At 40.3% G+C, this 27,638-nt stretch overlaps 1 protein-coding gene across 8 annotated transcripts in view; it reads right to left on the reverse strand.

Annotated features, from left to right (window-relative positions):
* The window catches only part of eea1 (early endosome antigen 1), a 278,859-nt gene that overhangs the window by 21,920 nt on the left and 229,301 nt on the right, over nucleotides 1–27,638 (reverse strand). For all 8 annotated transcript variants that reach the window (XM_064341907.1, XM_064341909.1, XM_064341904.1 and 5 more), the window contains 5 exons: nucleotides 27,117–27,256; nucleotides 26,388–26,664; nucleotides 26,074–26,172; nucleotides 25,550–25,744; nucleotides 5,390–5,572 (listed from right to left, as the gene is read on the reverse strand). In XM_064341907.1, the coding sequence (XP_064197977.1) occupies nucleotides 5,390–5,572; nucleotides 25,550–25,744; nucleotides 26,074–26,172; nucleotides 26,388–26,664; nucleotides 27,117–27,256 (894 nt within the window). The remainder of the gene's footprint in view (nucleotides 1–5,389; nucleotides 5,573–25,549; nucleotides 25,745–26,073; nucleotides 26,173–26,387; nucleotides 26,665–27,116; nucleotides 27,257–27,638) is intronic.

Genomic DNA, 27,638 nt, shown 5'->3' on the forward strand with positions numbered 1-27,638 from the left:
CAAATAATAAATACGACATTGAGAAAAAACAAAACAAAAGACGAAATATCAACTTGCGACCTGCGTGCTGCGCGCAGAGCAGCCTACCATTTTATTTATTTAGACATTGGCAGATGAGAAAATTTATGGTTACGCTGACCTATAAACCACTATTCCAAAAGCAAAATCAGACATGTTATGCATCGTTAGAAAGCTTATACTCTCACCTACTGAATAAATGAATTGTCAATCAAGCCAAATTGTACTAAAAAGGGCGACAACGCCGTAAGCAACAGGTGTGGTATTACGCACAGCTATTTTTGAAGGTAGCCGACCCAGGCGTCACAAATGCGCGTATATTTCACAAACGGATTGTCCAAGAAAACATATGACCACTCAGTCGCAAAAGGGACATCTCTACGCGTAAAACCAATGGTAAGATTGTATATTTATTCAATGCTTAGTCCCAGATATTGACTGTAGAATGACATGGTATAATTAAAAAAAAACGTTGTCTCATTTATTTCGTTATTCAGTGAGCAGCGTTTTCATTGCTGTATTGGCACATTTTAGGGCTAATGTCGGGTTTATCTTGTGGCTACGGAATATTACATTACATTACAGGCATTTGGCAGACGCTCTTATCCAGAGCGACGTACAACAAAGTGTATAATCATAATCAGGAACAAGTGTGTCGAAAACCCTAGAGAGAAGTACCGTTCCAAGTACAGGGAACAACCGCATAGTTCACCTTGGACCCTGTAGGTTAAACTGATTAACACTAACACAAACAAGAACAGCAACAACGCAGTCTATGCAAAAATACAAGCAATAGTTAAGACAAGTGCATTTACTAAGTCACCTACGAAACAGCTACCTAGTTATAACCCTAAACTTATAGTCAATTTAGAGATTAAATTAAGAATACGATTTCTCTCAGCATAATGACGGATTTAAAGACTAAACAAACTCACCTGATATTGTCTTCAAATGGATCCATGCCAAAGAAAAGTAATGATTCATCCTCTCAAAGGTTTTACTAACAAACTTTTAGTAGCAAAAAACGAAAGATCAACTCGCCATCCATGCTACCTGCTTCCTACGCTCAGAGTACCGTATTATCTATTTAGACATTGGCAGAGTGCAGCATAAATTGCATCTTTTGTTTATATTCAATATTAGTAATTGCAGCGAGAAACTGCAGCTGTAGACACAAGGTAGTTTGTTATGTTATGGTAGCAACGGAACGAAGCGGACTATATATGTATTGCCATCATTGTTTGATTATACCAGCGTGTTTTCTCGCGTTTGCACAGAAACTCAAAACCTACCAATAAAATGGTTTAGCTATTTCTCAGCATAATGACAGATTTAAAGACTAAACGAACTCACCCGATACTGTCTTCAAATGGATCTATGCCTAAGAAAAGTAATTATTCATCCTCTCAAAAAGCTTTTACTAACAAAGCTTTAGTAGCCGAGCATGCACTCTGGCTGGCACCGTCTTCCATTGCTTTCCCGACGTTCAGACCCTCCCCTCACTGATAAAAACTAGCCCCTACGGTGTCGGATTACTTGCGTCGCCATGGATGTCGCTTGCCGTAAAGAAGTTTACTAGATGTCGTAACACTTAGATTTGGAGCTCCAGCTCTTCCGCACCCCAACTAATAAAAAAGTCCAAATGGCGGGCAAACAATATGGCGGACATAGGTGCTCCCAATGGCAAAGTTGTAGAGCACATTCAGATGCATCGGTCGATGAAGTTTTGTGTTGATCTGACTTATGGTGTGGGAGTTATGATCTTTTAAACATGACCCTTTGTTATAGCGCCACCATCTGATCGACATAGTTTTTAGTACCTGAGTAGTGGGGGGCCATAGGAACCCACCTGCCAAATTTGGTTGCTCTAGGATTTATGGTTGCTGAGCCTCAGACACTTTTAGCGGAGAAAAATAATAAGAATAATAATAATCCTAACAAATACAATAGGGTTCCACCAGCTTCGCTGCTTGGACCCCTAATAATCCTAACAGATACAATAGGGTTCCACCAGCTTCGCTGCTCGGACCCCTAAAAATACGACAGTATGGATTAGCGTTGTTATTATTTTATTACGCTTCCTCATATGTTTCTCCAGCCTTTTTTGATGAAATCTCCCTTGTTTTTGTTTTATTCTTCTTGTTCTGATTGCTAATTTAACACCCAGCGCAGCTTTATTCTCGAACAGTTTAGCTAGCAAAACCAGGAACACCAGGGGTAATATTCTGCAAGGCAGTTGTTTCAAAAATATCACACAACAATCATTCACTAGAAAGACAATGTTTATTGTGCACGAGATACATAATTGCACGAGCCACAGCGAATCCCGCGGATTCTTCTCTGCAGTGTAAAGATGTTCATACCGGGCAAAAGGTGGATAAAGAACGTCTGTGGAAATTGATCATCACTAATTCTACCCCAGGTCTGCTACAGCATTTTAACCCGGCTCGGCAGTGTAATGAGCTTAAGTTAGCCTAATGTTAGACAATGAATGAGTATGTACATAACTTTACTTTTATAACAACCATTTTTTTATTCAGTACATAGTGTTATAGTTACCGTGGCCCAGGTGCCAGCTGACTGACGTCACACACAGGCGACACTGTTTGGAAGTTGGGAAGTGAGGTCCAAAAACACACCTGCAATTACCGCTTCTCACCATTGGTACCGCCAAAGAGAACGAAACGGAAATCTTCGAGATTGCCACTTTAACTTAAGCAGTGTGGAGGTAACATTAAACTAGTAGCATGAATGCAACGTTCGATACATTGTAACATTACATGACTTATCAAAATAACGACATCACTTGTTCATTAATAACGTTATCTTGATGACATTGATGGTAAATGGACTGCATTTATATAGCGCTGTAGTGAGGTTTACTGAGATGAATGGAGTTTCAACAACCAATCAGAATTCGAGACGTCAGTACAGCCCAACTTATTGAAATAACAGGGACACGACAACGATTTAAAGAATATACATTTATTGATTATCATAATGTGATGGTAACAGGCTAATTGAAAACAATAATTTGCATAATATACGATTATACGAGGAAATTATGATTTTACAATGGCTAAACATAAGAGGTTGACAGTACCATTTAACTAAGGTTAGTTTGTGTTATTGGTTAGTGACACGCTACTCTATGTTACTTGGTTAATTCGTTATATCAGTCTCATAAAAATACAGTTTAACGACGTAAACTACAAAGTCAGGGAATTTGCTATTCCCAACCAACATACGCAAAACAAACAAAACACAACAACAAACAGCAGTAAAATAACCTAAACTGGTATTTTAAACTTTACTATACGCTATACTTTGATGTCAGTGTCAAATATGCGTTTCATTACTTAACGGTGATTGTAAGGGAGGCCAGTCCTTAATTCCATTAGGTGATGCTCGTTCAGCTCGTCAGCTGGTCCCAGGGGTCCGTGGCAGGCGTGCAGAGACGCGGGAAACTTCTTCTGTGAAGTCGGGGTCGCGACAGGTTCCAGTCAAGACGATGGATGTGCACAAATCTTCCACTTGGGTCCTGACCGCAAGGGAGGTACGGAGGAAAAGTATGCAGATACGTGTTCCTCAAACAGCTGTAGATGGAAATAAATCGGCTTGGTTTATTTTGCGGATGGTGGCAGGCCAACTCAGGCAGGTCTCCAGCGAGGTGCGAGTTGGGAAGCGCAGCAAAGTCCGGTGATGTCCTTAAGGAGATGCGCGCGCGTCTGGTCGGTTAGGCAATGCCTTACCTCAGAGCAAAGTTGTTAGGTTTCTTGATTACTTTTATCCTCAAAAGTCACTGACGCGACGGAACCCCACGTGTGATCTTTAATGTCATTGGCTTATTATTTTGGCCACAGAAACAATTGATTGGCTTGTGCTATTGGAGCGGTCAATGCAACATGAATAGATAGACCGTTGATTACTGCGTTAATGTTTAAGCTTGTTAAAGTGGGTTCCCCATTCCTCCAAAAAGGGGGTGTTCCTTGCCCCGAGCTGATGCTTAATTGATCACGCAGAAAGTTTATTGCAGGGTCACAAGAGGAAGGGAACAGGCACTTGGTTGACCAAAAAGTTAATAATGAACCTGACTCAGCAGAGTCGGTCCCGTGGTCAGTAAGCCAGAGGACCCAAAGTTCCTGTGTATAGTTAAACATCGTTACAGCGCTTTTATCCAAAGCGCTTTACAATTGATGCCTCTCATTCACCCATTCACACACACACTCACACGCCAACGGTGAAAGGCAGCCATGCAAGGTACCAATCAGCTCGTTGGGAGCAATTAGGGGTTAGGTGTCTTGCTCAGGGACACTCTCAGGGTGGGGGATCGAACAGACAACCCTCCGACTGCCAGACAACCGCTCTTACCTCCTGAGCTATGTCACCCCAACGCTGATGTGCCCGACAACGTTGTCATAAAATTTTTCCCGACCGTGAAAACTGCCTGACTTGTTTACATTTTGGACAGATGTGGCTACTGAGTAAATCTATCGTCGTTTCCGTCGCAGCACTTTTGACACAAGTAATATCGGAAAAATCCCAAAATTTCTTCTTTCGGTGAAGAGTGTCTGACCGGCAACCGTAGAAATGTGTTAACACAGCGACAAAATTAGGCTATATCTAGAAATACCATCTTTGGGGAAAAAATGCTACGGTTAGCATTGAACTTGGTAATACATTGAACTCCACCCATTCAATCCGTGCATACGACCTGATGGAAATGTTTAGACTAATATAATTCAATATTGCAATGATAATTGATTCCATGTACTGTTTCTGATGCTTAATGCATACCATAGTCACCCCATACAATTACCATTACCTTTACAGTCACTTCAGTTTAAATAAGTAACCAACAACAGGGTTCCCACTCATCCTGGAAAACCTTGAAAACCTGGAAATTTATCGACTAGTTTTCCACTCATGGAAAACACCTGGAAAATGAGAAAATTTACTAAATGTCCTGGAAATATTTGTGAGGTCCTGGAAAATTGTAGGCTAGGCTATAATTCAAGCTATTAAACAGTATATTTAGAGCTGAGATTGCATATTTTTCTGTTTTCTGTATTTTTCTCCGCTTTTCTCATTTTTATTAGCTGCTGAGATTACACAGCAGCACAAAGTTTTGAATGGTTACAGTACTTGCACATAGCCCCAACCCCTGCCCCACCACTGGATTTGGGCTACCATTGTCCATGTATAATGTCTGTAAGTCTAAGTCATGGAAATTGTCCTTGAAAAGTCCTGGAAAATGATTTCTTAAAATGAGTGGGAACCCTGAATAAGCAAACAAGCAATAGATTGAATCTCAACAGATTTAGTTTTACATGTGATAACTATTTTTACTATAAAAAATGTTTTGGTCCACCTTCAGGTCATGCCGCAGAGCAGAGATCTCTGAGTCCTTGGCATAGCAGTCAGATTGCAGTGCAGCCAGTGTTTGCTGGGTATTGTCCAGGCTCTTCTGCAGCTCTGCACACTTGGTCTTCTCAGATGTTAGGTCCTTGAACACTGCGGTCAACTGCTCCCTCAGCTTACCCTCCTCCTCAACCTGCACCAGAAAGAAACAACTGGAGTTTAACTCATAATCAATGATTAGAACTCATCTTAAATAACTCATTAATATGACTCAAAACAGGCTTATCCAGAACTCTAATGACAGATTCATTCTTAATCCATTAAAACCCCGGGGGCTTTTTGTAAGAATCCCTAATCTTATATAAACCCCATTATCCCTAGATAAAAACCAAAGGTGACTCCAAGTATCTCCAAAACCACTCTAAATGGCACCAAACCTCTCAAAATTGGAATGTTGTGTGAATTTTTCCCCCTAGCCATATTCCACTTCCAGAATTCTATTCAATTCAATGTGATTAAAAAAATTTCTTTAACCAGGAAAACCCCCATTGAGATCAAAATCTCTTTTGCAAGGGGGATGTGACATAAAATACAAAGTTACACACTTACACGAGATAGCAGATACACAAGTTATAAACATCAAATGGAGAACGAGATAGTAGTGTAACAATTTAAAAGTAGTGCAGAGGTTAAAAGCAGGAGCATATTTCAGTCAAAAAAGTCATGCATTTCATGTTTGAAGTCAGAAATCAAAAGTAATGTGTCAAGTTAAAGATTTATTTTGAAGATTGATCCAACTGTAAAGTGCAAAATATCTGAAACCCAGCTTTTCAAATCCAGTAGAAGGACAAGGGACTTTAAAGAGTTTCACATCACTGGAGCGGAGGTGATAACTATGCGTATTTCTACAACCCCAATACCAAAAAAGTTGGGACAGTATGGAAAATGCTAATGAAACAAAAATGACTGATAATGTAAATTCTATTCACCCTGTACTATATTGAAAACAGTACAACAAAACAGTATTTGATGTTTTACCTTGTAAATTTAATTGTTTTTTGAAAAAAATATTTTTGAAAATATACACTCATTTAAAATTTGATGACTGCAACACGCTCCAAAAAGGTTGGGACAGTCATAGGGCTGTGAATTTTCTTAGTCGAATCGGATTCAGCAGTTCAATATGACAATTTGTTTTATATATAAAGATCTATAAGACTTTCTGGCAAAATAGTACATTGGCATGCGTTTCAGTACTGATTTAGACCACGTTAACGTAGTCAAGTGCAACAGAGTCACATGAAAAATTTTTGAGCATTTAAAATCAATAAATCCGTTAAGACAACTTAAAATGACGCCAGATGGCTGATTTGAATTGCCGACAATGCATTAGCCTGCGTGCGGATTTGTCGGAATCATGTCAGAATAATGAGACAGTACACAGGTATTTCTGGTTAAACCCAGCTCTTATAACTTCTTTATTTTGCTTTAAACATTAAAAATGAACAAACAAATGAAAGTTTAAATAAATTCACGGCATTGTCCGCTTTGAAATAACTGACATCATCTTCAACAGGATAGGGGCCTACTTCTTTATTTCTCTTTAAATATGAGAAGCCTAATATAGGCCTATACATCTAAACAAACATGTAAAAGAATAAATTAACAAATGAAGCAATTTAAGATTTTAATTTGATTTTAGTTGAAAATAATGCGTTTGTAAACAACAGTATAAATAAATGGTATTATCAGCCTTGAAATAACTGACGTCTCATCTTCAACGAGACCCTTTTTATTTTGTCTTAAATACAAAAAAGTAATATATGAATCTAAATAAACATGTAAAATAATAAATTAGAAAATTAAGCAATTTAAGATTAGACTTGTTTTAGATGAAAATAAATGCAAACGGTTTAAATAAATTCATGGCATTGTCCGCTTTGAAATAACTGACCTCTCGTCTTCAGAAAAATATTCTATTTCTGTAGTGTAGGCTATTTCCCTTTAAACACAGCCTAAAAAAGAACTAATAAATCTAAACAAGTGTAAGAGCCTATGAACAGGCCTAATAAAATTATACACAAATTAGGATTAGCCTATAATTATTTAAGATGAAAAAGCAAATGTTTGTATTCAGGCTCTTCCTACACAACAAAATAAATAATAGCCCTATAAAATGAATGATTTAACGGGAGTGGTCTTACTTTCCCAAGCTATGAAGTGTTCTTCAGGTTTCGGCTTCTCCCTCCAGTTTATCACGCATGTTGTCACGTGGAATTTGTCTAGCACGTGAGGGTTGCAAGAATATAAACACTAAATTTATAATTACCCTTTTTTAAATTTATAATTCAATATTGTAATATAACCACTGTCCATTTTTCATTCTATAATGATGTATTCCGGAATTGTAATGCACATTGACTGTCTAAAAAAAACCAAAAAAAAAAAAAAACCGACTGCTCGACTCAAAGAATCTCAGTCCACTGAGGGGTCTCTGACAGATTAATCGAATCATTGACTTTCAGGGGGCAGCCCGAGACAGTCGAGTGTTTACCATTGTGTAACATCACCATTTCTCTTAACAACACTTATTAAGCCTTTGGGCACTGAAGAGACCAGTTGGTTAAGGTTAGCGTAGCGGAATTTTCCCCCATTCTTCCATTATGCAGGTCTTCAGCTGCGCAATTGTACGGGGCCTTCGTTGCCGTATTTTGCACTTCATAATGCACCACAAATTCTCAATTGGAGACAGGTCAGGACTGCAGGCAGGCCAATCTAGTATCCGCACTCTCTGCTTACGCAGCCATGCACTTGTAATCCGGGCAGAATGTGCTTTGGCATTGTCCTGCTGGAAAATGCAGGGATGTCCCGGGAGAAGACGGCATCTGGATGGCAGCATATGTTGCTCCAAAATTTGTACATATCTTTCTGCATTAATGGTGCCCTCACAGATGTGCAAGTTACCCATGCCATGGGCACTGACACACCCCCACACCATGACAGACGCTGGCTTTTGGACCTGACGCTGATAACAGCTTGGGTCGTCCTTTTCCTCTTTGGCCCGGAGGACACGACAGCTGTTTTGTCCAAAAACTATTTTAAATGTTGACTCGTCGGACCATAAAACACACTTCCACTGTGCTACTGTCCATCTCAGATGAGACAGAGCCCAGAGAAGTCGATGGCACTTCAGGACAGTGTTGATGTATGGCTTCTACTTTGCATAATAAAGCCTTAACTTGCATCTGTAGATGTAGCAGCGAATGGTGTTGACTGACAAAGGTTTACTGAAGTATTCCTTAGCCCATGTCATGATAACCATTACAGACACATGATGACTTTTAAGACAGTGACGTATGAGGGATCAGAGATCAAGTGTTTTCAGAAGTGATTTTCGGCCTTGCGATTTTACGCACTGAGATTTGACCGGATTCCTTGAATCTTTCAATTATATTGTGCACTATAGAGAGTGAAATGCTCCAAATCCTACTGATTTGTCTTTGGTGAACGTTGTTCTCAAAGTGCTGGATTATTCGCTGACGCATCTGTTGGCAAATTGGCGAGCCTCGACCCATTCTTGCTCTTGAAGGACTAGGCCTTTCTTGGAGGCTCCTTATATACTACAGCACGATTGCCTCACCTGTTTAACATCACCTGTATCGCATGCCGTGATATTTTAACTTGTCACATCGTTGTTAGTCCTAAATTGCCCCTGTCCAAACTTTTTTGGAACGTGTTGCCGGCATAAATTTCATAACAAATGTATATCTTCAAAAAACAATGAAGTTAAATCGGTAAAACATGAAATGCCTTGTCTTTATACTGTTTTTCTTTGAATACAAAGTAAATTTACAAATTACTGCCTTCTGATTTTATTTGCATTTCATTTACCGTCTCAACTTTTTTGGAATTGGGGTTGTAATTAGTAGACAGCTGAGATAGGAAGGAAATTATTGTTCAATTATTGTTTTATGAATTAATATATACCAGTGGATCAAGCTACACAGATGTAATGAGGTCAAACCAGAGCATTTATATAGCAGACAATGATGGGTTAATGATTTAGCACCTGAAATGAAGTGTGAGGCACTATGGTAAACTGTATCCAAAGCATGTATGTAAAGTATGTCTCCATAGTCTAAAACTGTTTTTTTAAAAGTAGCTAAAATGAGTTTCCACTTGATTTTACAACTAAAATAAGATTTATTTTGGTTGTATATATATGCAATTTTAAAACTAAGCTTATTATCAAGGCAGATCCCAAGGTATTTATAGCAAGATGTGCTTATCTAGTGTGGTGATTTCCAATTCATCTATGACTGTGAAAGAGAGTTTGAAACCACTAGGCAGTTAAGTTTTACCTGCACAAAGACCAGCAGTAGATAAAAAAGAGCTTACTGAACATAATTAAAAGCATTCTGAAGTATTTGAAAGGCTTGGGCAAAAGTGGCATAGCAATAAAGAATTGTATCCTCAGCATATAAGTGGATATTATAATTTGAGTTGATTACAGCATGAGAAAGATTATTAATATAAATTGTAAATAACACAGGACCCAGGATGGAGCCTTGGGGGACTCCTTTAGTTACTTTAAGAAAAGAGGATTTATGGCCATCAACTGATACACATTGGATTCTATTACAAAGGTAATTGGTAAACCAATTCACTGCTGCAGACCCAAAACCAACATCCCTTAATCTATCAATTAAGATGGAATGGTCAACTGTCTCAAAGACTATAGGAAGGTCAAAAAAAGGACAGTCATTGGACTATGTCATTAATTACTGTGGAGGCTGCAGTAACCTGACCTAAAACCAGACGGCACATTAATAAGTATAGGCTACTGTTGTTGATCTGAGTATTAACCAGGGATTCTAAAATTTTTGCCAGATTACGAAGTTTTGAAATGGATCTGTAACTATTCAGCTCAGAGTGGTTGCCACTTTTAAACAAGGGGAGCACATAGGCTGCCTTCCAATCATTGGGAAGAGTGTGAGTCAAAAGTGACAGATTAAAAATGAGTGAGGGGATCAGCAATAAGAGGTGCAGCAAGTTTCAGAAGCCTTAGCACTAACAGATCAAGACCTGCTGTTTTTATAGGATCTATATTTCATAATGCTTCAAGAACATGAGTAGAAGAAATAGGACTAAAAGGCTCAGTTACAACTGAAGGCGGTAAAACTTCAGGCCTAGTGACCCCATATTTTAATCATTAAAATATGACCAGAAGATATAAAATGTTTTGTTAAAAAGATTAACAATATTGTCCTTGTTAGTAACTGGCTGAGAATCCAAGAGGAGTCATTTGTAGCAGCTAATGATTTTATGGTCTTCCAGAACTGAACAAAATGTTTTACATTATTGGCAAGAGCACCCGCGTAGCCACAGGTGGGCATTGATGGGCAATGCCCACCCAGTTGGCACTCCTGCCCATCCAATCACAAAGCTTAATTTTGACTGGCAGTGCGTTTTGAAAATGCCAGCAGCCCCTGGCCTCATCTTTCATACCGTTCATCGTTCATATCGCGCGCGCATTCCACTGTAACGTTACACTAACGTTATCTATGTAGCTAAAAATTACGGTGAAATTAAAACAAACAAATTAAATTAGATTTGTAGTGAGAAAAAGACAGCATGAGGAGGAGGAAGATGCGACCACTTGTGAAGTGGAAGAGCCACGTAAGTTAAGTTAGAACGTTATGTATCGTCAGATTTTCGGCAGAACCACTTAGCTAGCAGCAGAGATAGCTAGCTAGACTTCAAATCACGGTCCTCGAGGACCGTGCTGGTTTCCCACAGTCTCCCTTTACCTGGGAGTCAGGTGTGAAGACAATCTAGCCAATGAGTAGTATTAATTATTCAGTTAATTCCCCGGGAGAAAAGAAAATAGGGCTCCAAAAACGGGGGCTGTCCCCGAAAACGGGGACGTCTGGTCACCGTATCTACAGTACACTCTGACAAGCAATTCTGAATAGGTTACAGAATGGCCATTGCATAGCACATGCTCCCAGGCTTTTATCATTAACGTTACATTTCAAATAGCTTAAGCTACCGGTAAAGGTGTGCATACATTTGGGGGTGATTGCTTTAATACTTTCTGTATGTGCTTGTTTTATGCTATATATGTATGCCTTATGTGCTCCATTGTTCCTTTGCATGTGGCTACTTCTGTGTTGCTCATGCCTGCTTACAAGCTCTCTGTGTATGTTTTTATGTGCTTTGTTTACTATGGCTTCTAGTCTGGTCTGCTTGTTATTAATGTGTTAACATCAACCTGCCCAGGGGCAACAGATGGAAATTAGCGATCTAGCTAAATCTGGCACATTTACATCACATAATAGTGATGTTGATCAATGTGTATTTTCCCTGTCAAATAAATAAATAGATAAATAGCCAATGTTCTATAGATAACGTTAACAACAAAAATAGATTACTATGTGTTTGCTAGTGGTTTGTGTTATTTTTCTTGAAAATGCATTTTTTACGACTGCTGTTGCAGTGTCTGCTGTGTGTCTGTAGGGTCATGGATCTTAGGCTAGCCTACTGCGTGTCTCTTGGTGCCTGTGTAGCTATCAGAGTTGGAAGTACGCATTGCAAAGTAGCTGTTTACTGTACTTTTTGTGGTAACAAGTGCAGCGGCACTACTGTCTAATCTGAGTAATAATATTACCGTTACTAATAAAAAATAAATAAAACATTATTTGCATTACTATGTTAGACTATTATTCCCTCTAATCGTTGAATGTTTGTGATTATTCTCTCTCTGATGGCTTTGGAAAGCAAGTCTGCTGCATAACACTAGTGCAATATGGCACAATATTTTAAAATATGTTCCAATATGGATTATTTTCATCAGCCTCTGAACGTTCAGAGCGCATGCAGAAATTCCAGCTGCTCTATGCATAGCCTACGTTATATGATTATGCTGCTGCTGTTGTACTGCTATACACATACGGACTGTGCCCATCTGACTTTTGTCTGTGCCCATCCACAATCAGATTTCTGGCTACACGCCTGGGCAAGAGAAGTAACATGAAACTCTGCTTTACATTTCCTAATCAGAGAAGTGCATTTGTTCCTTAAGAAACTAAAATGGGACCAGTCAGTTTGAAAATCTGCCCAAGCAATATTCTTCGAATGAAACCTAATGAGAGTTCAGATGAAAATCAAGAGTTATCTCTCCCTTTTACCTTGTATCTTTTAAGAGGAACATGTTTATCTGTGACTGCTTGAAAATGTGATTTAAAATAATCTCAAGCAGTATGAACGTCTGGGATAAGATCAGTTGAATCAGCTTCATGATACACAAAAGTTGTGTCTATCATGAAGAAATGCCTCTTCGCAAAAGTTTAAAAATAAAAGGGTTTTAGCCAATTTAGTATTCCTGACACAGGCTATGACAATGGTCACTGACATCATTGGGGAACACAGAGACCGCACAGTATTTGTGAGGTAAGAATCAGATGAATAAGAGTAGATTTATCAGGCAATTTCGTATTTGATCAATAAATCACGCAAGGATGAAATCGCATCTCTTAAAGCCAAAGGAGTCTTATAACAGCCTAATACTGTAAACTGAGATTAGTTAAATAATTATTAATAGCATACATAATAATAATAATAATAATAATAAATTAATTTTATATAGCGCTTTTCAAGGTCTCAAAGATGCTTTACAATAAATGGTACATACATACATACATACAATGAAACATACAATTCAGAGAAATAAATAAATAAATAAATAAATTTAAAAAAATAAAAATAAAACGAGCTGCTTTGGTATCGACATGGATTTTACCACCATAACATTAAATTTAGATGTTACATATATAGCAACACCCACTCCCTTTTTGGGTCTGTTTGATATAAAGACATTATAAGCGTCTCGGCTAATAGCGCCATAGGGGATAGATTTGTTAAGCCTGGATTCAGACAGGACCAGCACATCAGGATCAGCAGTATGGACCCAGACATGTATAAAGCCGCGTTTCCACCGCAGGAACTTTACCCCGGAACTATGAACCTTTTGAGGAACTCAGTGCGTTTCCACCGCAGGAACTAGGGTCTAAATTTAGTTCCGGGGGCTTTATTTTACCCCCCAAAAAGTTCCTGCTCGGGGGGTAGTACTTTCCGAAAGTACAGGAACCTTTTGGGTGGAGCTTGCAGCGCTGAACATTTCTGATTGGTCGAGTACTCGCAGTATTTTTTTGTGTTTATTTTTAGGCGCCATGTTTAAAAATATGCAGGCGCAAACCGATTTATTTTCATAATAACTTCAAATAAAACTTGTATGTTATGCGGCGCAGTAGCCTACTTTTGGTTATAGCCTGCCAACATCTTGAAATTATAACGTGTGCTCTTCTGTTCTTTTCTTGCTTTAGTATTCGTTTTATAAAATGCTAAGCATTCGTGCTGGGACAGCATATTACGTACCAAAACATTCAAACGGATTAATTCGGTTGCTGAATATTTTCTTCCGGATTTTCTTTGTTAGCCCGTTGTAATTGACTCACAACGTTTGATACAGTTATGTGAGGTATGCGGTAGTTCTGCGTAATTCACATTGGTGATACAGTAAAAGCAAACTGGAAATCACCTTCCGCACTTTTTGTCAGGGTAAAAAAACAGGTTAATTCTAGTAATCATACCTTTAGCTTTTTCAGACTGCCATAATTTTACTCTGCCATTCTTCAATTCCACAAAAAGACCAGGAAGACTATGGACTAATTTATGGTGCATGGTTCGCATCTGGAGGGCACACTTCGCTGCTCAGCTAGCAGTAACTTCGAAGGAAAGCAAACGGTGGCTGTACCACTACTAATTTAAATTTTCACGCAAGTCCGAGTTTTCGTTCTATTCTTGTCATTTTGCGATTAGCCTATATAGAATTGACGATGAGAAAGTAATCAAACAGCAAATTGTTTACAACGTGTGCATGTTTTATGCTGTTGTTGCCAGTTATATTAGAAATGTGAATGCATTATGTTGCTTCGGATGTCAAGACATGAAAGCGAATGTTCACATAAAAACATAATGAATGTGTTTGAGAGGATATATAAAACAGTTACAATCTGACTATTGGCCTGTTATATCCTATTTGTTGCATAACAACGGTCCATGTTCAACTACCAACGACAGTTTTGCTTGACAACGGTAAAATATGCCCAAACGGCTGCAGAAGAATATTTAAATTCCAGGTGATTAAATCGATAAAAATCAATAAATACAAAAGTAACCATATATAGTCATTGTTGGTAACTCATTGTATATAAGTGGAATAAACCCCTCCGGGCTGTCCCGGTTATTAGAAAATAATGTAGGCTACTTCGGTGGTAGTATGGGGTTACAGAAGAAATCATATGACAGATGGACCGACGACAACGTCGCTTTTTCATAGCCTACGTCACTGGGCTAATTTGCCTAATCTTTTCGGGACTTTAGACCGCGGTGGAAACGCAGACAACCATGGGCTGAAGGAACCTTTTAGTTCCTTGAAAAGTAGTTCCTGGGACTAAAAGTTCCGGGTACTTTTGATCCAGTTTAGGAATCAGACTTCTCGCATTCATGTGCAAAAGACCAATACCATGTCTTATCCTAAAATCAGCAGGTGTTCACAAACTACCGAGATCAGTACCAGGCCCGGGATTCGGCTTATATTTAATACTTAATATTTCCAGAAATTAAAACTAGAAGAACAATTAAGAGTCTAGTACTAGTCCCTTTAACCCTAGCAACAGGTGTATTATTAGGGACATCAGGACCGGGAATGGACCCAGCCGGTACAATAAAAGCTTTTAAAACAGGTAGAAAAAAAAGGGAAATCAAACATGCTATGTTCAAGCCTTGTAATTCTGTTAAATTCAGAAAGACGTGGGATAGTGTTAGATAAATGCTGATAGGAAAGTATTTTGGAGTTTTTGGATTTTGGATTACACATGTTTCATTTACAAGTAGATGATTGCTACTATATCCTAAATAGAGGTAGCCAGAGATGAGGTGAGCCAGTATTCCAAGTCCAATCGCCAAACTGTGTTGCAGCGTCATGATTTAGCAGACTACCAAATGAAAAGAGTAACCTGCGACCTGCTGAAACTGAACACCATAAATGGTACCCTAACCAGAGCAATAAGATCACACACAGCAGGTATAACTCATTTGCCAGAGACTGGATACAGAGTCGAATTAAGAATTTTGTTAACACAAAGCAACAACCCCAACCAGAAAATCAACACAGAGAAAGTTTGAGAGCTTACGGATTAGAAATGCTGTTAGCACAGCAGCCAACAAGCAAGCAGTAACCCACTAAGTGCCGACTAGAAGTTGCAGCCAGTCAATAGCAAATCATACAGAACAGCTGTAAAGCAATGGGACCGATGAAGGCACATCACCAATTCCAAAGAAATCCAAAAGTCCTTTGGCAGCAGTTGCAAGGTTGCAGCAGAGTGCTCAGGAAGCCAGTGGAGTCAGAGTGAAGCCGAGGTGCCACAGGGTCGCAAAGCTGGGGAGTAGAGCCAGTGATCAGGCAGCAAAATAATGTAAATTAAAGCCAGCAGGATATCCAAGAGTAGATGCTTGTGAGTCCAAGTGGATGTGAGTGAGCCGATTCCTCATCCGATACGGTGCTTTTGTAGCATTTTTTACAAAGATGTTTTACAGAGTAGCAAGGCAAGAAACAGGACAAACAGAGCTAACACCAGACCTGAAACCCCAAAGAGTAAGTACATGAGGCAAAAAACTCTCAATGGGAAGAAACCTCAAGAGGAACCCAGCTATTGAGGTGGAGCCTATGCTCCACTGACCAGCCTGGTATAAATTAGCAGTACAATGGAATGTAGCAGAAATGCTACAAGGGATCTATCACAGCAAATAAAATGGGTTAAGCAGATTACAGTTGAGGTGATAGCTAACAGGAGAAATAGAAAAACAAATGGTGTAGTTCAGAATAGTACAGGTTAGAGGAATTGAGTGATGGATCTGGAGTTCCAAGCTATGTCAAGACATGGGAAGGAGAAGAACAGGCCTGAAGAAGTCCTATTGAGAACCCCACAAGCACCCTCTGGAACCCCACAAAGCAATTATTCTTTATTTACCCATTCTCTCGTTTTGGCTAAGCCCTGTATTTCAGTCAAAAGGTGCCCTTTTGGAGAGTTTCTAAGTACAAAACATGATTCCACATGGATTGCAGTAGGCTGCTTAGTCACCGTAAGCAAGTTTTAGTTGGCAGCATCTATTCACTGTCAGGAGCGACTTTATCTGTTTATTCAGATAAGTTTCTATGGCACTAACAGCAGTAGGCATTCCACGAGCCTTGGAATATAAAAGAGTTTCAGGCTTATGGAAGCTCCACAGTGTGTGGGTACTCCAAGGACAAATATTAAATGCCTGGCTTTTGACAAGAGAGAAGAGCTCAGTTTTGTTAGTTGTATGTTTCCGCATTACAGGGTTGGTTCACTTTGAGGAAGAATTTTCAGATAACTGACAGTTATAAATGACACAGTAACATAACATAATAACATAAATCGCAAACTTGAGAGAAAATAACGGCTTTTAAAAATGATAAAATAATAAAACAATAACCGATTAACATCTAAAACATTTCAGAGTTTTCCTTATAATAAAATGGGAAATAATGCCATCAATGTGATTACTTTATTATAATGACCCCATTGATTTCAGTGCAGTTTGAAGTGCAGGCACAAATGCTTTGGCACAAATGAAATTAGCATATTTTCTGACTTCAAAAGTGAAACAGCATTGAACTGTCAGTGAACTTTTGACACAAATTAATAGCTCTGTCTACTCTAATTTTGTTTATTTCCTTGTTAAATTACCAGTTAAAAGTGTGCCCAGATTTTGTTTTATGTTTGTGTGTGGAACGCCCATTGTGCTTACATTGCAGGCAGAACAAAAATGGCGATCCAGTTTGATGTCCTTTTTAAAAACAACAGGTTCAGAGAAGCATGAAGACAGTAAAGCATACCATACACTACCCTTGGGTACTTCAAGAGAGAAGTCAGGTGGAAGATTTTGTCAGTGATTGCAGCAGTGGTGAGCTAACGCTAGTTCTGCCACAGCTGCAGAGATATTTGGCTTTAAATGAAAACAACAGTGAAGTTTTTTTCCCCCAAGAGAGGTGACTGGTCAAAAACATTAATTCAGCGACATTGAAGTGAAAACTAATAAGGAACTACTTTAGTTATTTGAAAAACATAAGCGAAATAAAGGTGGCCATAAACAAATTAGCTGCTTCACTTGTTTGTATACCTGCCAGCTAGCTAACTAATGAAAATGTTTTGTAATGTAATTTTTTAAAGAGTTAGGTGAACTTCTGGATATTTTAATATAATAACTCCATACATTTTTATACTATTATCAATTTGCTACCTTGCGTTGTTCGAAGATCCAAACGGCTGGCCTGTCTCATTGACAGCAGCCATCATAACCCAGGTGAAACTATAGGTTCAGCTTTATGTTCCATACCCTTATTTTTAGACTTGATTGCCAAATTATGAGTATCCATTACCCTTAAGTAGAAGAAATTAATTATTCAACCTCGCATGCAGTTGACCACTTTGTTTTCAGTTTTCGCAACACCGTAAACTCTCTTGCCCACAGTTACCGGCTCATGTTACAGAAGTTTAAACTCGGCGACTGGATGTTTCATGTCGAAGTGCACCATGGGAGTCGTAGTTAACCTAAAAATCTCCACACACATTGCAAATCGCCACACGCATTTGCAGATCTCTCCCACGGCAGAAATGTAGCAAAAATCACGTGTAAAAAGACAGCCAATTGAGAGGCCCGCCTGAGTTGTAACTGATGATATAGACATTTACAGATCTATGTACGCATTTACAGATCTGTGTACGCATTTACAGATTTATGTACGCATTTGCAAATAATTCTGCTACAATAATAGCCCCATAGAATTAAAGCTGAAATAAATCTGTCTCTAATTGATTGTTGTAAAATTACCTCTGATGTGAACAAAGTAGATGCCCTAATTGAGTTGCCAAAATAAATCTATGGTAACATGAAATGTGCAGAATTGTGAAAAACTGGTGTGGTTGTATGAACAATAAGCAGTTGGAAAACCTAAAAAAAATACATGCAAATTTGCCTCTGCTGGGAAGATCTCTCATGGCGGCAACACCAAATCAAACTGTAAGCCACTGTATATTTGCAGTTATAAAATATAAATCACATAGCCAATAAGCAAGATGATGCAAACCAACCATAATCAAAAGGATGATCAATCTCCATGAACACAGATACTTCCAGACGTTATACACTAGGCCTATAGTAAATAGGCTTATCCGGTTAAGCACTGTAGCACATAAGTCAAGGATTGATTAGGTCTATGGCTGGCTTACTTGTGTAATATTCAAACTTCAACTCATAAGGAACAGTTGTCATGATCCATACAGACCATACAGTGATCGCATTAATGTCTCCACAGAGAAAAAGCTGTTCTTACGTCTCCACAATGGGAGAGATGATTGCAGGACTATAGCCAGCTCCCCAGCGCTCAGCCAAATTGACACCACAAAGTTCAATCTCATCATGACAGCACAACAATGCAAATGAATGAATTTCACCAGTGCGGAATATTAACAAAAATATAACAGACTTACATGAACAAGTCATTTTACTCACCATTAGTAGAACGGAAGGCTACAACTATGAGCTAAATGAAATTTCCTGAAAATGGCATCCTTCCATTCGTTCCACCAACAAGTCGGGAGTCGAAGCACCAAATACTAATGTCAGTCAAAGTGCTGCCAATACAGTGGCCATTGCTTCATTTTATGATGTTTTGACAACAGTCTCTGAACTGTCCATTTCTCCTCTGAGGCCTCTTTCATTTGTGACTGGAGGAATCGACGTGTAGTACAGTACTCCACCATTTCGCTAAATCCAGGATATGTTTCATCTTTGTCGCATCAGGTCCAGTGCTGCCAGTTCAGTAATCCACTTCCCATTGTGCTTGCTGAAGCAAAGTTTTTCTTGTAGTAGCTTTTGGACCCCTCCATGCTTCCCCGACATGAAGGAAGCACAATCACAACAATGACATAGTATTTTTGCAGAGCTGAGCCCAGCTGTTGTCCCTGACAGCAACACTGGAACATACTGAACGAAATTTCCCACAAGGGAAACAGAGAGCTGCATCTGCCATCACACTGTACTCCAGCCAGTGTCTCACATGACACCTGTTACTCACAAATGAATGTTTCTTTCCACTAAAAATGCAGCTCAAATATTTGTCCCATTTCACCTGATTGGGGTTTTCACACCCAAGATGCACTGGTGGAATAGTTGGTGGTGAAGGGTCTGGACCAAATGTTGAGCTGCTACCTGCTTGTGTAGGCCTACTAGTAGCCGGGCTGGCTTGCTGTATAGTGGGGTCAGAAGCAATTGGAAGAGTCGCCTGGCATTCGGGTGGGGGGGCTGAATTTGAATGAGTAGGTCCTGGGATAGTCGATTCTGGTATGGGTGGTGCGAATGAAGTTTTGAGCCATTTTCATATCTCCATTTTGTTAAAACTTTAGTTAGCTTCACCCTGACTGTGAAATGAGCTGAAACCACAGGCAAGCATGATGATGACCAGCGCCAAAAATTCAAATGTGCACGAAGGGGAGTTTTCGGTTTACTTGGTGGTCTGGCCATTCCATGAATTTTTAACCAATAAATTTGTTTGCAAATGAGTATTTATATTATTTATAGATTCTACTTAAGACTTAATATAATATAATGAATTTTGAAAATGTTGGGGTGCACAAAAGACAATTTGGATGAAGGGGCACAATAGCCTTGATGGGAAATGTCCCCCAATGCAACTTCATGATTGCAACACTGTGAATGAAAAATGGGGCAGGTTCAAAGGGGTTATTCTTGAGGCACAATGTGAATTTATTCCAAAAGTAAGGAAAGGTAAGTTCAGGAAGCAGTCTCCCCAGGGGATTAACAAAACTACACGGGAGGGTTTGAGAAAAAAAAAATGGTAGAAGATATCAGCACTGAGAGTAATACATAACATAACATAACATAACGTAAGACGAGAACAGGCCATTCAGCCCAACACTGCTCGTCTATTCCTACCACTAAACTGTACTTAATGCTTAGTTTACCTAAAAGCTAGATAGTATCTAACACTGTATCAAGCCGGGCCTTGAATACCCCCAGTGTTTCTGCCTCCACTACATGTCCAGGCAAGCTATTCCACACATTGACCACTCTCTGTGTGAAAAAATATTTCCTAATGTCTGTGTGAAATTTACCCTTTGCCAGTTTCCATTTATGCCCCCTCGTTCTGCTAACCGAACTCAACTTGAACAATTTCCTGTCATTCACTTTGTTAATCCCTTTAATAAATTTAAAGGCCTCAATCAAATCTCCCCTAAGTCTCCTTTTACTAAGCTTGAAAAGACCAAGGATCTCAAGCCTTTCCTTATAACACTTATCTTTTATACCCGGAATCAACCTGGTTGCCCGTCTTTGGACCTTTTCCAGCGCCTCTATATCTTTCTTGTAGTACGGTTCCCAGAACTGCACACAATACTCTAAGTGTGGTCTGACAAGGGAATTGTATAGGGTGAGTATGATCTCCTTAGATTTATACTCAATACTCCTGGCTATGTATCCCAGCATCCTGTTGGCTTTTTTTACTACTACAGCACATTGACCAGACCCTGATAGGCTTTGATCAACTATTACTCCCAAGTGTTTTTCTACACTTGGGAGTAATCCTAAGTAATCCTGCCCTATTTTGTTACGGCTGAATATATTGATATGCATGCTAACGTATATAATTTTTTTAAAAAAGCTAAGAGGCTCTTTGAAAGGCAAAGGCCTAAGATGCAAAAAGTAATCTGAAATGTTTCTTTCAATACCGCAGCAGGAAAAGGAAAGCAAGGAGGATGTAAGGTCCACACGTGCATCCATGTGTGCATGCATCCACGCACACACCCTCACATGAACACGTGACCTCTTATTTATCTTATCTTATCTTATCTTATTATTACAGATGTCTGTGCTCCAGACACTCCCACTTTTATTGGCAGCGAATTGGTATTGTTTTGATGTTTTTTGATCTAATGTGATTGGACAATTCTCGACGCTATCTTTCATGTTCACACCCGCCATTAATATAACTACGGATGCGTGACTATCACTTCTGCTCCTTAGCTAGCTGACCGGTACTTTCAGGAGATGGCAACTTCAAGTCGAACCGCGGAAATCAAAGAAAATTTGGTTATTTCCTTACAAAAACACCCTTTCAACAGGTGTTCGCTGGAAGAAAAAAAGAGGATAAAGGAGCTTGGACTGGACCGACCTAATTTACAAATTCAGCAGCAGGCAAGCGATCGAGGACGAGTTTACACCCGGGGCTTCTCCCGCTCTTGTTACGACAAACGAAGATAGCTAGCTGGATGTGGTGTAAGTAATGCCTTTTATTGCTTTCCCTGTTTACTATTTCAGTGTCAACATCGAAGCGTTGTGGACAACAACAGGGGTACAAGACCTAAAACATCTTTCAGAAAAATGCAAACGGCACGAAAGTAGCCGCAGCCATCTAGACAACAGTATGAGGCTAAATTTTTTGGCAGGCTTAGCATTGCTGAACAGCTAGATGAAGGCTACAGGACTGGCATTAGAAGGCACAAGGAAGAGGTGACAAAAAATTGGCACATCCTGTCCAGAATAATAGACTGTGTGAAATTTTGTGGACCCTTTGATTTGGCTTTGCGTGGCCATGATGAGAGTGAGAGCTCCAATAATCCCGGGATATTCTGTGGGTTGGTGAATTTTGTTGCCTTCCTGTGAGGGTGGGGAAGTGTTAATGACCACACGCAACTACAGTAAAGTCAAAAGGGGATTTAAGTTACCACCGAAGTGGAAACCACTAGGTCTCAGTAAGAGACTTGAGGAAGGGGTAACGAAAAGAAAAGACCCAACTCCTAAGGGAGAATATCCCAACACAAGTAATAGTCTCAGCGGGATAACGAACTAAGGCGTAAGGAGTGAGTAGAATTTTAGTAAGACTGCAGTGCAGTCGGGAGAAAAGCAAAGAAAAGGTGCCTCGTAACGAGGAAGGCAAAAACGGCGTTTATCCTAAACCTTTTTCCTTACCATATTTTTCTCTAAGAGAGCTTTTCTCTGTACCAGCTATCGTTTACGTAAGTAGACACTAAAGCAACGAACAAATCTCAGTGAGCGTATATAAGCTCTCTCAATCAGGTGCAAACAATCGGTCGTAATCAAAAGCAATCACGGAGCGCCCTCAGGCGGTCCTGAAGATTACCACACTCAGTTACCTGAATAAGAACTCAGTTTCTTCAACGGGGATACTGAGTAGCCGATTAGCATGAAAAGGCGTCGATTAGCACAACCCAAGACACCGCACAGCAAACAGAATAAGGAACCATGACACTCCCTTGATGGAGTGTTAAAAGAGCACCTTGAGAATGCCTCTGTATTTAAGGGAACTTCAAAAACTGTGCAGAACGAGCTACTGGACTGTATGTTGTCTGTTGTGAGGGAACACATCATCAAAGAAGCCCAGAGCAGTGATTTTTTTACCAATCCAGGCAGATGGATATTGCCACACAGTCCCAATTTGTGCTTGTGCTGCGCTACATTGATCACAAAAACAACGTGCAGGAAAATTTTTTTGAGTTCATCCCTCTGCAGTCAGCTAGAGCCGAGTCCATTGCTACAGCACTAAAAGAGCGTCTTGCTGCCATCCTTCCTGAGGAGAGGCTGAATGAATTGGCCATGCTGTCAATGGAGACTGCAAGAGACTGGTGACTGAGATGACTGACTTTAACCAGAAAGTCATTCAGAAATTTGCAGGCCAGAAGGAAAGGGGGGCAAAATGTATGTTCAAGTAGTGCTACTGGCCAGTGTTTAGGCAACATTACAGTGTGTTGTGTTCAGATTTTTTTTTTTTGCTGAGCTATGAAGTGCTGCTTCAGTTTGTTTGCCCCCCCCCCAAAACTGCGCCCCCCAAAATTTTTATCACCAGCCGCCACTACTCAGGACGCTGGCCACTTGGGGCTTACGCCAACAAGTTAAATAGTTACTTTGTTTGAGTTTTACTAGAGAGGAGGTTACTAATAATATTACTAATAGACTGGAAGGCATATTCAGTACTCACGTCTTGGCAGATACTGATAAAGAGGATAAAGAAGTAATGGATTATTTTTACATAAACTAAAGACAAATAAGGCAGCAGGCCCTGATGGTATATACCCTAGGGTACTGAAAAAGTTAGGTGAAATCGTCTTTGTACCACTGGCAGGTATCTTTAGACACTGGAGAAATACCAGAGGACTGGAATAGGTAATATAGGTAATATAATAAATGCTGATCTACTTTCTCCGTTCACAGTTTTCAATGAACTCTGATTCACGTCTGATTTGATTTCTATAGCACAGACAACTTGCTCACAAATCATGACATAAAACCTAAGCTAGCTAGGCTACATACTAGGGGTGTGCAGAGACGTCATTATCTGTATCTGTATCTGTATCTGTTCAACCAACAAAATTATCTGTGGGCGTGGTTTATACCGGAAGTCACGTTAAATCAGGCAAATGTTGTATTTTCTAACCTAATATTCATTGGCAATGCAATGGCATATAATTAATTATGACATATATTTCCACATCCTCATACTGTACTTTTCATCTCTCTTTCTTTTTTTTTTTTTAACTAAACTAAGTTTTATGAACTGTCTGAACCCCAGCATCCCACACCCCCTTTAACTGGGGTCCATTGAACAATCAGAAACAGAAAAAAATGTTTTATAAATCGAAAGATTCGGTTTTGCATTGGAAATAGAAACTATTTACAGTAAAGATATATCTCGCTACTGGCTGGTCTGCCAGCATCCGCCATCAGACCCCTGCAGCTCATCCAGAATGCTGCAGCGCGTCTGGTCTACAACCTTCCCAGACATTCCCATGTCACCCCCCTGCTCACTGACCTCCACTGGCTGCCTGTTATGGCTCGCATCAAATTTAAGACTTTGGTGCTTGCATACCAGGCAGCTAAGGGGTCAGCACCAGGATACATCCAGAGGATCATCAGACCCTACACACCAGCCAGACCTCTCCGTTCTGCCACCTGGATGCTTGGCACCTCCCCCTCTTCGTGTCTTTACCTCCCGCTCACGTCTGCTGTCTGTCCTGGCCCCTCGCTGGTGGAATGACCTCCCCGTGATGGTCAGAACAGCAGAGAATCTGACTACCTTCAAACGCAGACTGAAGACTCATCTCTTCAGGCTGCACCTCTCCCCACCCCTCCCTAGCCTATAATTTAGCTCAATGTACCTAGTTAGGCTAATACGATCACGTTAGTTTTTATTTGGCAGGATTGTTTTTGTCTGATTCTGATTAGGCAAATGTGATTTCAGTGCTAGTTTGCACTTGGCAGGATTGTTTGTTTGTTTGCTGAACAGGTTACCCTACAGGGTTGGAGTCCTGATCTATGTGGTCACTTCTGCCACTACGATCTTTACTTCACTCTAGTGTGTTTCTTTTGCACCTCTGCACCTTGAACTGATGCACTTGTTGTACGTCACTCTGGATAAGAGCGTCTGCCTGTAATGTAATGTAATGAGAGTCTGTGAGAGGGAGAATGAGAGAGGAAGGTGAGGGAGAGTCTGTGAGAGGGAGAATGAGAGAGGAGGGTGAGGGGAGTCTGTGCTGCAGAGTCTGAGAGGGAGAGAGAGAGCGGCGGGGGGAAGAGGGAGGTTGGCCGTGGGGGCAGGGCATGTCAGTCAATCATAACTGAACTATACATTTTGACGGGTGCTATAGGATATATTTTTCGAGGGCCCATAATAGATGTGTAGCCTTTTCCACACATGTACACTTCGTTCTTCTTGTCAAGGTTTTCACTTTGTTTGTATGCATCAACATCTTTTTTGCACTGCAAATATCCTGCACATAAGCTGGGTCTGCATCTTGTAAACAAACATTGGTTACAGAAATTCCTTGACTCACTGATGCTTATTTTACTCCATCCATTCACATCCTCAGAGTAAGAGTAAATGTGAGGGTATCAGTAAGATCACAATCATGGCAACTGCATGCCAGTGTTTCCCACACATAGGTTCACCTGTAAAGGCGAGTGCATATGTAAAAACCATGCATTTTCTTGCCTTCTTAGCATTCAGGGACTGCAGGCCGGTCAGCTGACCCTCCAGTTTCTTGACTTCCTGACCAAAAGATCCCTGGGCTGCCTTCATCTTGTCCTGCAGCTGCTGCATTTCCTTTTCCTTCTCCTTTAGCACTTCCTGTGTCTGTGCCAGATGTGCAGTCAGGGCAGTCAGTTGTGATTCCAGACCCTTCTCTGCCTGCAGGAGGAGGTTATGCGATTAAGGGCTTTGAGTGCTTTAATGATTATGGTTGCTGATATTTAACTGAGAGAAAGTCAGCAATACACCACGCAGTCCATTCTGTGCATTCATGCAAAAAGCAGGACTGATCATAAAAACGGTTGGGTATACTGCAGTAAACCTCTAAAACCTGTTCAAGAACATGAACAGGCTTTAGAGGTACAGGGTGGTTGGCATATAAAGCCTCTTTAAAAATTGCAGTCGGTTGTGTCACCATGAACCTGAGGAACCAAATTTAAACACCTTTCTCAATTTCTCCTTGATGTCAGCCCTTTGGCCTCACTCACCTCCTCCATCTTCTGCAGTTGGCTTTTGACTTCTGCCAATTCCTTGCCTGAAACCTCTGACATCTTATGCAGCTGTTGTTTGGCCTGTTGGAGAGCCTTCTGCAGGGGATCACAAAACAGATGGATCATATGGTGCTTTCTGAATTGACTTTCCAATCTCCCTCTGATGCACTAAACTGCAAAACAACTTTGAGAAATCCCCCAACATACTGTTATAACATCCACCAATAAGAGAACAGCAACATAGATTAACATTAGCCCATGATTAGCCCATCAGCGTGAGCAGCAGATTCTGCGATGTGTTTATATCGCACCTTCTCCTCCAGAGTGGTTTTACTGTTCTTCCTCTCCTCGTCCAGTTGAATGTGGCTTTTCTTCAGATCTTCCTGCACAGACTTCAGCTCCTGAGTCAATACCTCCTTCTCTTGCCGGACCTTCTCCAGCTCCGCCTGCTGCACTAAACCCTTATTTGCCAGGCTGTCTAGCCTCTGCTGCAGGTAAGCCTTATCTTTCTCTTGCTGCTGCAGCTGCTTTTGAATATCCACTAGATGGGCACTCTGCTTCTTCAGGTCCTTTTGTAGTCTGACAGACCTGAACGAGCATAACAGGACACAAAGTACAGTGGCAGAAAATAAAGAACAGTAACAGGGTACTACGTATTTGTAGAGAATACTGCAAAGTAAATAGGCACTGAATACAGTAACAAAATTTAGGACAGTTGCCGTGCATAGTGACAGAAAATGCTGGACAGTAATGGGGCACAGAAAGAGGGCATACAGCTGAGTGACAGGAAGGAGGACAAGTAAATATGATTTGGACACATGCACTCAATGGATGGTTAAGGCAAGAATTGTGTTCAGAAGGTTGAATTCCTCAATATTACATTAACTGGAAATGCTTCAGTAAATATCCACTTGTAAAATGGCTAATATGCTAAACTTACATGTAGGTAGGCATGTACATTTCCTTGGACGGGCATATCCTCTAAGTAAATAAATAATATACAGTGATGGGACACTGATGGGGGTCTATAGAGGTCTTACCCCTCTTTCTCTGTGCACAACTGGCGGGTCAGCTGGTGCACCTTGGAGTCTGCCTCTGTGCTGCATTTATGGGCGTCCAACAACTCCTGCTGGGCCTGGTCCCGGGATGCCTGCACCTCCTGTACTTCAACCTCTAGCATCTATATAGAAATGTGTGGGGCCCTTTCAGAAACACCTTCAATATAAAACTCTTCCTCCGTACCATGCCCCAACTGATCTAACACTTTACATCCAAGCAGGCAAGTCTGCACAATGAAACAATATCTTTCAAAGTGTTCTTGCCTACAAATGTAATGCAACTATCCCCAACATAAGCATACAGTAACCCTCCTTCTAACCCTAAGCCCACCACCCAAATTAATTTGCAAAGACTACATAAACAGACGTCACATGCATAAACCAGATTTGGACAGATCTTCTGTCTAAGACAACTCACAGTCGCAGGGGTCCAAAGGGACAGCAGATTCAATACAACCAAGAATGAACCTTGCCTGAATCAGGAAAATGGACTAAACTGCAACT

Source organism: Anguilla rostrata, chromosome 7, assembly GCF_018555375.3.
Source record: "Anguilla rostrata isolate EN2019 chromosome 7, ASM1855537v3, whole genome shotgun sequence".
Classification (NCBI taxonomy): Eukaryota; Metazoa; Chordata; class Actinopteri; order Anguilliformes; family Anguillidae; genus Anguilla; species Anguilla rostrata.